This window comes from Archocentrus centrarchus, chromosome 15, assembly GCF_007364275.1.
Source record: "Archocentrus centrarchus isolate MPI-CPG fArcCen1 chromosome 15, fArcCen1, whole genome shotgun sequence".
In the NCBI taxonomy this organism is placed as follows: domain Eukaryota; kingdom Metazoa; phylum Chordata; class Actinopteri; order Cichliformes; family Cichlidae; genus Archocentrus; species Archocentrus centrarchus.
The window spans coordinates 15,683,439-15,696,932 of record NC_044360.1 but is presented as its reverse complement, the minus strand read 5'-3'; the positions used below and the strand labels follow the sequence as shown (position 1 = coordinate 15,696,932).

General features: G+C 38.7%; 1 protein-coding gene across 5 annotated transcripts in view; it reads left to right on the top strand.

Moving 5' to 3' along the window:
- kcnma1a (potassium large conductance calcium-activated channel, subfamily M, alpha member 1a) overlaps positions 1 to 13,494 on the top strand; it is a 161,118-nt gene that overhangs the window by 102,927 nt on the left and 44,697 nt on the right. For all 5 annotated transcript variants that reach the window (XM_030748487.1, XM_030748486.1, XM_030748483.1 and 2 more), the window contains exons 7-16: positions 466 to 541; positions 2,084 to 2,254; positions 3,813 to 3,904; positions 9,421 to 9,531; positions 9,632 to 9,737; positions 10,143 to 10,225; positions 10,317 to 10,386; positions 11,800 to 11,955; positions 12,436 to 12,545; positions 12,742 to 12,810. In XM_030748487.1, coding sequence (XP_030604347.1) covers positions 466 to 541; positions 2,084 to 2,254; positions 3,813 to 3,904; positions 9,421 to 9,531; positions 9,632 to 9,737; positions 10,143 to 10,225; positions 10,317 to 10,386; positions 11,800 to 11,955; positions 12,436 to 12,545; positions 12,742 to 12,810 — 1,044 coding nt within the window. The remainder of the gene's footprint in view (positions 1 to 465; positions 542 to 2,083; positions 2,255 to 3,812; positions 3,905 to 9,420; positions 9,532 to 9,631; positions 9,738 to 10,142; positions 10,226 to 10,316; positions 10,387 to 11,799; positions 11,956 to 12,435; positions 12,546 to 12,741; positions 12,811 to 13,494) is intronic.

Genomic DNA, 13,494 nt, shown 5'->3' with positions numbered 1-13,494 from the left:
TACTTTCTATGAGTGCATGTTGAACACTGTTGGTTAAGTTGGACTACACAAACTGTATATAACATGAAACTGAACACAAGTGGCTGTTAACATTTTTTAAATCTTTATTAAGCCTGATGTCTAAGATGATTGTAAGAGGTAAAATAATTGATTTGTTGTGGTATGAATATATTTTCTACTGTTTCTACATATAATTGAAATTTTCAAGTACTTCTAATAATAGTCAGTCTAATTCTGTATGTCACAGGGCTTTTATTTTATAGCACATTTAGTATATTTTATAGTAAAATTTCTTTATTTTAAATTGCACACACACTTTTTTTTCAAGTCATTTGTCAACTGTACTGGCTTTAAGCTTTTCAGCCAGGTCAGAGTGGGCTCTGTTCTTTCATGAGCTCACAAATCTTTGTTTCTGTCACTGGTCTTGGTGTCTTTGTGAGTTTTATTTGTTCTCTCTCTGTCCAGCAATTCCATCAAGCTGGTGAACCTGTGTTCCATCTTCATAAGCACATGGCTCACAGCTGCTGGATTCATACATTTGGTAAGTGGACAGATGTGAGGGCCAGTGGGGTCCAGAGTTAAATGTACCAGAAAGCAGACTAACTCTAACTCACTGATACAAGTGTGACACCTAGCACTTTCTGGGAGTCCGACAGTCCATATTTATTTATTTTGCTTAGGAATTAGCCGACTAAAGAAAAAAAATGGCAAGAAAGGGTGCTGCAATGACATGTTTCAGACTAGGTGGGAATTAATTTAACATCCATTTAACTAATGCCATCTCTGTAAAATGTGCATCCATCACTGTGTGAAACCCTTACAGAGAATCTAATGTCACACATGGACAGGGTTTGCTTTGGCACTAAAGCTGAGGGGGCAACATTACTAAAAGAATGCAAGCTACTTTAACTTTCCTTAAAGTGTGTCAGGCATAGTATGGCCAAGCCCCACCTGTGTAAATAAACCTAAGTGTTTATTCTGGAGGGTAAATTATTACTGGCAGAAAACAAACAACGAGCATGTTATGTGTGTGAATCATCTGTATTTTCTGAAAGATCGGTTCAGTTTTTATATTGAATTTATGCCTGGAATTTCTCTGTCATCTGTATGTAGATTTGAGTTATTTTGATACTAAGATCTCAATCTGGGTCTTTGCATTTAGACATGGTAATGATATCTAACCCTCACATGAATCCTACACTATATTGCCAAAAGTATTCACTCATCTGCCCTCACGCATATGAACTTGAGTGACATCCCATTCTTAATCCATAGGGTTTAATATGATGTCTGCCCAGCCTTTGCAGCTATTATAGTTTTAATTCTTCTGAGAAGGCTTTCCACAAGATTTAGGAGTGTGTTTATGGGAATTTTTGACCATTCTTCCACAGAGGCACATTTGTGAGGTAAGACACTGATGTTGGACGAAAAGGCCTGGCTCACACTCTCTGCTCTAATTCATCCCAAAGGTGTTCTGTTGGGTTGAGGTCAGGACTCTGTGCATCCATGTCTCTATGGACCTTGCTTTGTGCACTGGTGCCCAGTCATGTTGGAACAGGGGCCATCCCCAAACTGTTCCCACAAAGTTGGGAGCGTGAAGGTCTGTAGTGATTTACTCTGCAGAAAGTTGCCAACCTCTGTGCACTCAGTATCTGCTGACCCCACTCTTTCATTTTATGTAGCCTACCACTTTGTGGCTCCTGAGAGAGACCCACTCTTTCACAAATGTTTGTAGAAGCAGTCTGCGTGCTTAGGTGCTTGATTTTTATATGCAACCTGAATTCAGTGATTTGGATGGGTGAGTGAATACTTTTGGCAAATACAGTGGTTCTGCTGCTGCCTCATGCATAATAGAGAGCACTGTTTTATTTCAAAGGAAGAAGGGGCTGTTTTGGTGTATTAAACTGTTTTACCACTAGATGGTAGTCAAGGCTCACTAAATGAAGACCACATCATAAACTGTGATGAATGCACACGTGCAGCTGGATTTAATCAAATCTGAGGAAAGAGTTTCTTTTTCAGAAAGATTGTTTGTAAGAATTGTGTCTAGTGATCCTTGGTACCTTTTCCTTGTTAATTTTAGGTGGAAAACTCAGGGGATCCTTGGGAAAACTTCCAAAATTCCCAGTCACTATCCTATTGGGAATGTGTCTACTTGCTGATGGTGACTATGTCTACGGTGGGCTACGGGGATGTCTATGCAAAAACCACCTTGGGGCGCCTCTTCATGGTCTTCTTCATCCTTGGTGGTTTGGTAAAATCAGACTTTTCTTTCTCCGTCACTCCCCTTTTCCCCTTTTAATTCCCGCCTGCCCCCATCAATAAACTGTTTTGAACTGTCTAAAATATATAAATTTTTAAATCAATAAAAGTTAATGTTAACGTTTATAATTATCTATACTGTATGATGTGTTAGTGTAGTGTTTTATATTGTTAGAACTATGTTGCTTGTACATGTACCGTACATGGTATATTTTTGTCACAGTGTAGTTGTATCCTTCTGTTTAGCCTTCTGTATCTTGTCTACTGGAGTTACAGTGCATTGTGCTCCTTTGTCCTCTTCCCCTTTGTGTCTTTCCCATATTTGTTTGATTAGAGTATAAGCGCTTGTCTGATAATGTTGTTATTCTCTTAAAAACAGTTGCGGTTTCAGGACACCCCTCCTTCCGTGTCTCTTCCCACAATTCCAACAAACACAGGGGCAGGCAGATGAAGCTTAGGCCAGCCTGACTGTTACCATAGCAACAGCAGCCTCCCGCTCTCGCCCTCTTACCTTCCTCTGATCTAACGTCCTGTTGGGCTGCCGCTAGTACAGTAACTTATAAGCATGCATGAATGCAAACACCTGTAAGCACTCAAACATACCCTCATACACGGAAGAGCACGTATCCTTCATCTTTGCTCACAGAGACTGGAGGATTTAGACAAATCACTGTGTTCTCTATAAAGACAGCTATCAGTATGCACTGATGACCTACAGCTGTGTGGATGTGCACCATATTGTGGCCATGGTGATAGACTGCAAGGTTTTCTCAGTGCTGAGAGATCTGGAAGTCTTTAGGCGAGTACCTCCGCCTGCTTCCTCTCAGCAGCAGTGGCTTAACAATGACTCCAGGGCGAAGGTATGTTAAAGCCAAGGATAAAGTCCAACTCACATATTGTCACATTATTCCTGGTAATGTAACAGTTCATTTTCCAGGCATGATTGAGGGATACATTTACAGAGCAAGGGCACCTCTGTGTTGCTTACTATAGATTCAGGCCTACACGAGCCATGCCAGTGAGTATCCCACTGTTAGTTAGTGAACTCAAACATAACTCCGTGCTGGGACAACAGGCTGTCAATCGTTGCAAAATGCATCCAGCTCATTTTCTAGCCCAACAAATGAGTCTTAATGTGTTTTGCAGCTGTGGACCATCAGGTGTGCCTATTCAAATCAACCTGCCAGATCATCTGTGTTTGTTGGACAAAACATGGCACATAGGTTTTTATTCTCCCTCAGCTTTTTTTAGAAAGGTTTTGAGTGTTAATTACAGACTGACTAGTTGTCAGCTGTGACAAAATTATTGCCCACTGACCAGACCTGTTCTAAACTTTTAAACACCGGGGCTACTTTTTTTTTTTTTTTTACCTCAATTGATTTTTGTGTAGTTTAGGGAATCTCTCCAGAGAATGAGAGAGATGTGATTTACAGGCTAATATTTTTATATCCTCAGAAATCTGGATTCATGCGCAAATCTCTCCACAACCCACTCTGCGGCATACTAGTCTCTTTTTTAGTCTCTTCTTCTGTCTTCTATCTTCTCCTTAGGCCATGTTTGCCAGCTACGTCCCTGAAATCATAGAGTTAATAGGAAACCGCAAGAAATATGGTGGTTCCTATAGTGCGGTTAATGGGAGAAAGTAAGTATTCCAGATGGTTCTGCTGTTTTTCTGTGTGCGGTAGAACCCTCTCTGCATGCCTTTTTCTTTTTTTCTATTCCATGCATGTAGGCCATGTTTGCTCGCTACGTGCCAGAAATTGCTGCTCTCATCCTTAATCGGAAGAAATTCGGAGGGAGTTATAACTCGACACGAGGCAGAAAGTAAGTTGAAATCCAGACAAGGTGTGGTTGTGTGACTAAAGTGCACCTCCAGAAGTTTATAGTTACTGGGGGTTAGTTAACTTGACTTTTTAGAATGGTAAAGTTTAAGTGTAGTTAAAGTAAAGGTATTTTATGTCAAGTCACACTGCGTGACTGGAGACCTTGGCCAATAGGACACACATGTCCATGCCCCTTAATTCTCTCTTTCACTCTTTCTCTCTCTGTCTTCTTCCTCTGTCTGCCTTTTCTACATCTGCCTTTATCTATCCTTCATTCAAAGCTTTCCTGAAGTCATTTGTGTGCTTTTCATTTTCTTTCTTTGTCCTCCTTGAAACATCCTGTGTTGCGCTTTTAATTTAATTTGGAAAATAGAGCTTTCATGACTACTTCACTTTAGCCTAAGAGGAAACTAACCTGTGGTGCTTCTATTTACTATAACGTGCCCGGTGTGTCTCGTCAATACAGACTAGCCTAAAGGGATGAATTAGGATTCAACTCAAAATACAACAAAATAGTCATGAAATCCCTACTGTCCGCTTTTAAAGGATTTTTCTCACAAGAAAATAGAAAGATTTAAACATCTGCAAGTGCATTATTATTGGTGGTTTTTTTAAGAATCATCAATCTCAATGAGCATTGCAGGATAGAATTTCTTTTCTTGTTTTTCTTTGTTTTGTTTTTTCTTTTTGCCTTTTTTTTCCTGCTCGAATTTGTTTTGCATGCTTTGTGGAATTACGTTTTTCTTTAACTGCATCATATCTGGCATGCTTTCTATGACCTGCAGTCTTGTGGCTTTGTCATTGATTGCAAAATGGATGATAAAGTCATCCTTATGTCGTCTGTCATTGCTAGCACATCGCATCATCAATGCTTGACATTACTCTGGCCCTGATCTTCAGTCAGCTCCCACACCCTGAATGCTGGATGCCTCGTTCCCATTGGAGGCTCTCAATTGCTTTTGGCTTGCTTTGCCTGCTTGGTTCTTTGATGCTCACCTGGTTCTTATGTTTGTGTGGTGGTAGTGGTGGTGGTGGTGGTGGTGGAGTTTGTCTCCAGAGGCTCTCATATTTATGTAAATGTGTGACTGGCCTCTCGCAGCCGAGGCTCCAGTGCACTGTGAAGTATATGTGACACTGTGGACATTTTACTGTTTGTACAAGTGTGCCACAATACTTATTGTGCAGTACTCTTCTCCTCTCCTCTCCTCTCCTCATGGCTCAAACCTTACTAATATTCAGCACACAGGTTTACATTAATCCAAATCCAGTGTATCCAGAACAGGGAGGGTACTCTTCTTCATTGTCCTCCTTCTCTTTTCTTCTTATTCTGTATGGTAGTCAGCATCTGCTACTATCTGCTGTCAACTCAACTTTCTCACTCTGTTTCTCTTTCCAATCTCACCCCCACCAGTTTCGGTCATTCTGTTCAGCAGAGCAGATTCTAAGGAGTCAGCAGTAGAACAAGATGTTAGAGGAAAAAAAAAAAAGGCCTTTTGTGCCTGTCATTGAGATAAGATTGATGAAATGTTATGTTTGGCCAGCGACCTCAACCCAGACTCACAGATGGGTGCTGAGAGAAACCCTTGTCAAAATCATGGATAGTTTCTCCAACACACTTTATTTTCTCCATCTACACCCCCTTCCATGTCTCCTTCTGGTTAGAGTGCAAACATATTGTAACAATTGGAAGATATTCATCAAAGACTCAAGAGTAGCTGCAGACTTTTGCATTCTCATTTGGATAAGTGCTTATAGGACATAATGCATATTAAAACTGGTTTTCCATGTGGATTTAGGATCTTAATTGGGCTTTAGTGCATTATCATTTAGCAGCTATCAGCCCACAAAACCCCAAATCTTTGAAATCAGATTAGAAGATTACAAGTATCTGACTGATTACGTAGCTCACAAACAATGAGGTCATGATACATATTGAACTTTATTAAATGTAGCCCTTATTTCATCTCCGTGCCTGGCTGCTATCATTTGAAACAGGCCTTCAAAACTTATTTGGAAGTGAGAGGTATTCACATTGGATCTGAACTGGATTTCTGTTTCATGCTAGTGTTGCTTATAGTACTCTGTGTAGTGTAGCGTACACCCGTGAGCGTAGTGACAGCTCTCAGCCTGTGTGCGCTGATATAATAATGACAAGTGTTGTGTTCTGTTGGCGCCCACTGCACTCGGGGCTCCGTGGTTTCCATTATGACTTTATGGTTTCAATTAGCCCCAACTTCAAGAGAGGACTTGGCATGAAAACTGGCTTCAACCCTGGCTGAACTCTGACATGCAACTTTGAAAGTCCTCCATCAAGGCTGCAGACTTGAAGCGTGCAGACTCAGAGACTGTCACAATGTCAGGAATTAACGCATATTTGCATAGTGATAAAACTATGCACTAGTTGGGGTTCCAACAGATTTTCATGTAATTGCACAAAGACAAAATGCACCTGGTACATTATGTCTGCAAGTTTAATTTGATTGGCTAGTGTTAAATTACACCTTGCTGATTAAAGGATATAGCATTTATGCTTCCCTTTCTTTAAGTTCACGAAAAGATGATACACATAAAATGGCAAGTTTTTGAAATTGCAACATTTTAATAGTAATGATCCTTGCAGTAAGTTTCATCACCCTACGGATTAGAGCAGTACCGAGTGAGTGACCTCTGTTGCTGATGTTTGAGCTCTGTGTTTGTTCACCGTGTATCCCCAGTGACATTTCCTGGCTGCATGTTCTTGTGCGCACGCTCTGTAATACCCCTTTGCATTGATTAATGTGACTGTGTGCCACACCTTTTTAGTTTCTGGGTTGTTGTCTTTGGTTTCTTGTACAAAAATCTGTGCCCTTGTAGTGCTATACAGTATTTGTTTTCCTTTTATTCTTTTTAGTTGCATATGTGTAGCTAAAACTGTACGGCACAATCAGGTTGACTTAAAGGGAGGTATTTAGTTTCTGAAGCAATTATAAGTGGTTGAATTATCTTTAATATCTTTTCCCCATATCCTGTTTAACTAGCTTATGATCTCAGTATTCAAATTGATGCCTTTTTTGGCACAATTATAGAGGGGAAAACTAAGTAGAGGCAGGGCACTTTTAAGGATATCAAGTGAATATTTCCATCTTAAACACAAATACTCAAATTAGTGGCTTGTTCAAGGAAGAAATTAGGTTTGTAACATGTGGAAGCAAACTTTGCTTCCCTGATTTAAAACCTATTTATTGAAAGACCACCACATCCTTGTGTGTGTATGTGAATGTGTGCCTGTGCACATTTGTTGCACGTCATGGACGTGCATTTACACTTCCAGGTTTGTGCTTTTAGTCTTTTTTTAACATTCACAACCTCCACTGAACCCACATGAATCAAATAATCTTAATAATAAATCTTTAAATCTCCTCTACCCGCAAACAGGCATCAGGATACTTCAATAGGAAAACGTGGCTTTTTTTTTTTTTTAATTTTAAAAACATTTCATAAAATGAGAGACTTCTTGTGCCAGATACTGCTGGCTGCCCTCAGACATCCCAGCTCATCAACTTGTAAGACCACACGGCCCTTTGCTCAACTCTGGCCAACCATGCAATCACGGCTGCTCATTAGATTCTCTTAAAGGACAGAGGCAACATCTGTGAAGACCATTATATCCTGCAACATTCACAAACTGTCATTCCCTCAATATGCCTGTCACATTACTTTGCCAAGTCCACATCAGTTCAGCTCTACCCAGTCCATCTGGTACAGGGCAGAGGAACACTCAATGATCTGGACTGTGGTTCTCATCTAATATCAATAAATATCTCTGTTTCCTTTAAACTTGCCAAATCGATTCAGGTTTCAATAATGCGTAGTATAATTTTAGACATCAACTTTAAAGGCCAAAGTGTTCACCACGACTCCTTTCTTGTGTGTAAGCGTTTGATAATGGATTGAAGGAAACCTGTCCTAACAAATCTTGTCTGATGATAAGAACGTGGACAGAAAGCAAATATGACCACCATTTTTTAAAAAATTTTTTATTTTAGGACAAAGTAACTTAATACACCTTGTGTTAAGTGTGAAGCTGTCCAGTACCAAGGCACTCAAAACTAAAGTGGTTCAATTGTCTCTTGGCACATCAAGTGGTGGATAAGGCCATTGTCATTACACAGATTGCCTTACAGGTCTCCATAGGGTAATTAGGGTGTCTACTGAGTGTCCACCCTAATCTGTGTCAGTATACGGTTTGGATTTTACTGAGCAAGGTTTGGAAATAAGACTTTGCAAATGACATTTAGCTTTAAGTCCAGCAGAGTAGCTCAGCTTACCACACTGCAAATTAATCTTATGAAGGGTCTTAAATCCACATTAGTGTGATTGAATTAAATCAGAACTATTCAATGGGCATACTCTAAGTCCCTTTAATACCAACAACTATGACTACTACTTTATTAGGAAGTAAAACAGAGATATAGTAACCTTAAAGGAGTAAGATAACCTAATGCAATGGAAATATATCAAGTAAAGAGAACCGTTACATGATGCTGGAATTTGAATTCTCAGATCTAGGACGTTAAAATATTACAGTTAAAGAAGCACCACAAGTTTATTTGTTTGGGACAGTGAGCATCCAAACTGCCCTGAGCGTCCTTAAAGTTGGCACAAATATGAACCTGACCTGAACTTGATCACTTTATATTGTCGTCAGAAGATAAACAGGGACACAACCTCAACTCTAAAACTGTTCCAAACCCTTCTCACTCCCTTACGGCTGTAATCAGCCCCATACAGCTTCTGACAGATCCCTCTGCTGTAATGCACAACTGAATCTTGCCAGGGACCTGTCAAAAACTCCGAGGCCCTGTTTACAATTCTTGTCAACCACAGGCCTCCAAATCATTTTGAGAGTTTTAGTAATGCTCTGTGTAAAAGCATGAGCATATTGATGTACATGTCTTTGTCAACATCCATTCAGCTCACAAAGGGGCGGTTTGGCTGAAGGGACAGTTTTTATATTGAGAACGGATGACAGTCCAACCACTGTGGGCTGTATGATTATATCTTAGATTTTTTTTCAAGTGGTTCAGAGTTGAGTGTTTGATTGCACTTGTCGTGCAGAATTTAACCACTTTCATTGCATCGAGGAAAATATTCACTTTTATGGCAAAAATGATAATTCAGTTAGTTGTTTGCTTTGAAAAGACATTTCTTGATGTGTATATATATATATTTTCAGTCTTTATTTGAGTTAGATGTTAGAGTGCTTTGGTTTGACTGATTATCTCTGGGAGACATGCCAGTGTCTGCAGTGATTTATGTTGCCCACTCAGGATGATTTCTTTACCCCCCCTTCCAGGCACATTGTGGTCTGTGGTCATATTACCCTCGAAAGTGTCTCCAACTTCCTCAAAGACTTCCTACACAAGGACAGGGATGATGTCAATGTAGAAATTGTTTTTCTCCATAAGTAAGTTCATTTTTTCTTTCTCGCCACTTGGAGCCTAGCACCGAACAAAATACTGCATGTGAGCTGTCAATACATGTGCTAACCCTTCTCCTTTTTTTAGTATTTCCCCTAATCTTGAGCTGGAAGCCTTGTTCAAACGCCATTTTACTCAAGTAGAGTTCTACCAGGGATCGGTTCTCAACCCTCACGATCTGGCCCGAGTGAAGGTACCACTGTTGGCGAGACTCCTGGAGTGATGAAAATCCTTAAAATTTTTCACAACTGTTGTTAAACTCAAGAGCAGATACATTTTTACAGACTAGCAGCAGTTGTGTAAGTAACTGATTATCAGGTTGTAAACTCATTAGAAGTTCAGTTAACAAAAAGAGCAAAGGAAAAACCGCAGCAGAATGAAAATGAAATGATACCCATTTCATTTTTTTTTTTTTTTTTACCAAAATGTATCACGACAGAACAGAGAAATAAACGACTGTTTTTTGTGGAGCAGATTTAAGCCATCTGGTTTGTTCTTTTTTTTTTTTTTTATGAGAAAAAGCGCTCAGTGCTTGTTATTAAATGCAGACATGTACTTGAATGTTGTCATATTTGTTTCTTTGGTATTTCACACATAGATCGAGTCAGCAGATGCCTGCTTAATCCTAGCCAACAAGTATTGTGCAGATCCTGATGCTGAAGATGCCTCCAACATTATGAGGTATTCTTTCCTCTGAACTTTGCAGTCACTATAAGCTGCTGTGCTGAGGTGTTATATTTTCTTGTTCACTGTATCTGCCTGTTTTTCAAAGGGTCATATCCATCAAGAACTATCACCCCAAGATCAGAATAATCACACAGATGCTACAATACCACAATAAGGTGAGCTGTCTCGGTGCCCTGTAGTGTATAGTACAAGGTTGCTGCACTTCATCTTGGCTGCTCTCCAACTTTCCCTCACAGAATCATTATGGCAGCAGTTGAATGACAATCCTGTCAGCGTGAGAGCTGTGTGGTGCTTTTAGGTATTCATAGTAACTTTTGTCACATGAGCGACTTCTTAAAGAATCCACTTGCCCTACTGCTTACATGTTGTGAACAGTCCTGAAGGATGGACCTCACTTTTTAAAGTGAAGAATTAATAGAGCGGCACATAAGATAGTAAAAGTTATCACAGGAGAAAAACTTGAGCTTTTGAAAATGTGCATTTACATTTAGTAAACATTTTACTTAACAGCTATTGATGCATGTGAATCACTGTTATATGACAGTGAAATATGCAAATGTGGATTTTTTTTTATTGCTATACCAAAATAGCAGTGGAAAACCAGCTATAATTTAACTTTTGAGAAAATAATTTAGTATTTTTGTGCATTTGATAAAATTATACCCTTCAAGTATACACATTTAGTACACTAAATGATGCATGTACATTGTAAATGACCCAGGATGGTAACTGGTCAAAGAGTTGGCTAACTTTAGGAAATTAAAATGGGATAATAGTAGTGTACAAATTCATAATTACTTTATAACTACCGAAACGAACAGATCTACATTTTAGGGTCAGCTAGTTTGTCTTTTATTCATGTTATTGTATAGTAAGCTAACCAGCAGCTCATTTTAACTATTTTAACTATTTTATAACTGTTTTATTTAACCTGCATTCATATGTTTGCAGTTCATTTTTGCATGAATTAAACAAGATAGATAACGTTAATTAGTGAACTTTAGTTATGCATAATGTTGGATTTCAGTACTACTGCACAAAGTCAAGCTGGCATTACCCCAGTTTCCAGCTTTTGTGCTAGCCTGGTTAGCATGCAGATATGAGAGTTGTATTAACAATTCCATAAATTGTTCCATAAATTTTCCGTTTGGTTAAAATGTTTGGTTAATATTAAAATTCAGTTTAATTATGAACTTGTAAAAGGCAATGGGGACAGGACTAGATAAGCTATTGCTTCTTCCTGCTCCCTTTTCGAACACCTTGAGATTGTTATAAAATACATTGCTGGTCATTTTATTTATTTATTTATTGATGTTTGATTTGCATTTGTTATATAGGTGAATATGTGTATGTATGCATATATGGATATATGTATGTTTTATTTTCCTACACGTTTATTTATTTTTCGTTGTTGTTTTTTTTTTTTTTTAATTTTATTTTGATTGTTCGAAATAAATTGAATTAAAAAATTAAAAAAAAAAAAAAAAAAAAAAAAAAAAATAAAGAAATCTGATTCATATATATACCGTTTTCTGTGTTGTGACCTCTCTGACTGTCGTGTCATGAAGGCCCATCTACTGAACATTCCAAGCTGGAACTGGAAGGAGGGCGATGATGCTATCTGCTTGGCAGAGCTGAAGGCAGGCTTCATTGCGCAGAGTTGTCTGGCCCAGGGCCTGTCCACAATGCTAGCCAACCTCTTCTCCATGAGGTCCTTCATTGAGGTAACACAGTGGACTATTGATAAATGAGTTTTCACATTGCATTTTTTGCGCATGAGATGATTTATTAAGGGATTAGAGTTTAAATAAGAAAGTTCTCTGCTGACACATTGACAAGGTCTATCAGACAGGATATTCCCTAAAAAATTTGACATCTCTGTCCAGAGACAGACTTCCATTAGCGTGTTTTCAGTCATTCTGGCACATCATATTTTATTGTGTGACATCTCATGTTGAATCTGTTCAGTGTTCTCTGCAGCTTAGAATTGAAGAGGTGCTTGCTTCTATCAAAGAACTGTTCTCATGCCATAAAGATGATGGATCAGCTTATAATGACCAGGCTGATGTTGTGCAGTGGGACATCTGCTGACCAGATTAGACTTCTTTTGGAAAGAAAACTGTTTTTTTTCTTACTTTAAAAAAAAAAAAAAAAAAAAAAAAAAAGAAAAAAATGTGACAGTTACCTGTTTCACTCTTTATCAGATTGAGGAGGACACATGGCAGAAGTATTACCTTGAAGGAGTGGCTAATGAGATGTACACAGAATATTTGTCCAGTGCCTTTGTAGGCCTCTCCTTCCCCGCTGTCTGCGAGTAAGTATCACTCTTTGATCAACAAGACCCCTATCAATGGTAGGTAGCTAAAAAAAAAAAAAAAAAAATCTGATGTGAAGTAAGAATGACAAAAAAGAGGTGTGGGGATGTAAGGCTGTGAATCTCAAAGGTTTTTGAAAACATCAGTCATCTGCTTGTATGCTGCTCTTCTCTAATGAGTGCACTTGTTTTACAGGCTGTGTTACGTGAAACTGAAGCTGTTGCTTATTGCCATTGAATTCAAGTCTGAGCAGAGAGAGAGCAGGTTGGTATAGCGGATCTTTCTAGAGCTTCTCGTACAGCTGTGATAAGAGTGAACTACACTCTTCTTGCTACAAGTAGATCTAATAATAAAATATCTCAATTTTTTTTTTCTCCTCAAGTCCTCTTTGCAGCTTGACATTCATACACTTGATATTCACATCACGTTTGAGATCAATTACGTGAGCATTTGAGCAATATTGTATCACCATGAGATACAATATTGCTCAAATATTGTATCTCATGGTGATACAATATTGCTCAAATGCTCACGTAATTGAGCAATATTGTATCACCATGAGATATTTCCTAAAATAAATAGATCATTATGATTTTGTGAGATGTTCTCCTTTTTGGCAAGAAAAATAAACGGGACTAAAAATGGTGAAGGGGACCACACAGACTCAGGTCACATGCTTTTACTAAACCTCGCAGGTATGCAGGACAAGCTTGAAAGTGTGGTTAAAATGTTATTGGTCTCAGAGAAGTACTAAGTACTGCACTGGAATAATTTTATGTTCACTGTCCTTTTTTCAGCGATACCTTCACACCTAAATAACAAATTTGCTTCACATTCAAATTTCATGTCATGTGTTTCTTACACTTTTTACTGTGCTCTTGCTCTGTCTGTATGATTATCACTAACTTTACATGAGTGCTGGTTTTATCACCAATAAGGACACAAAAT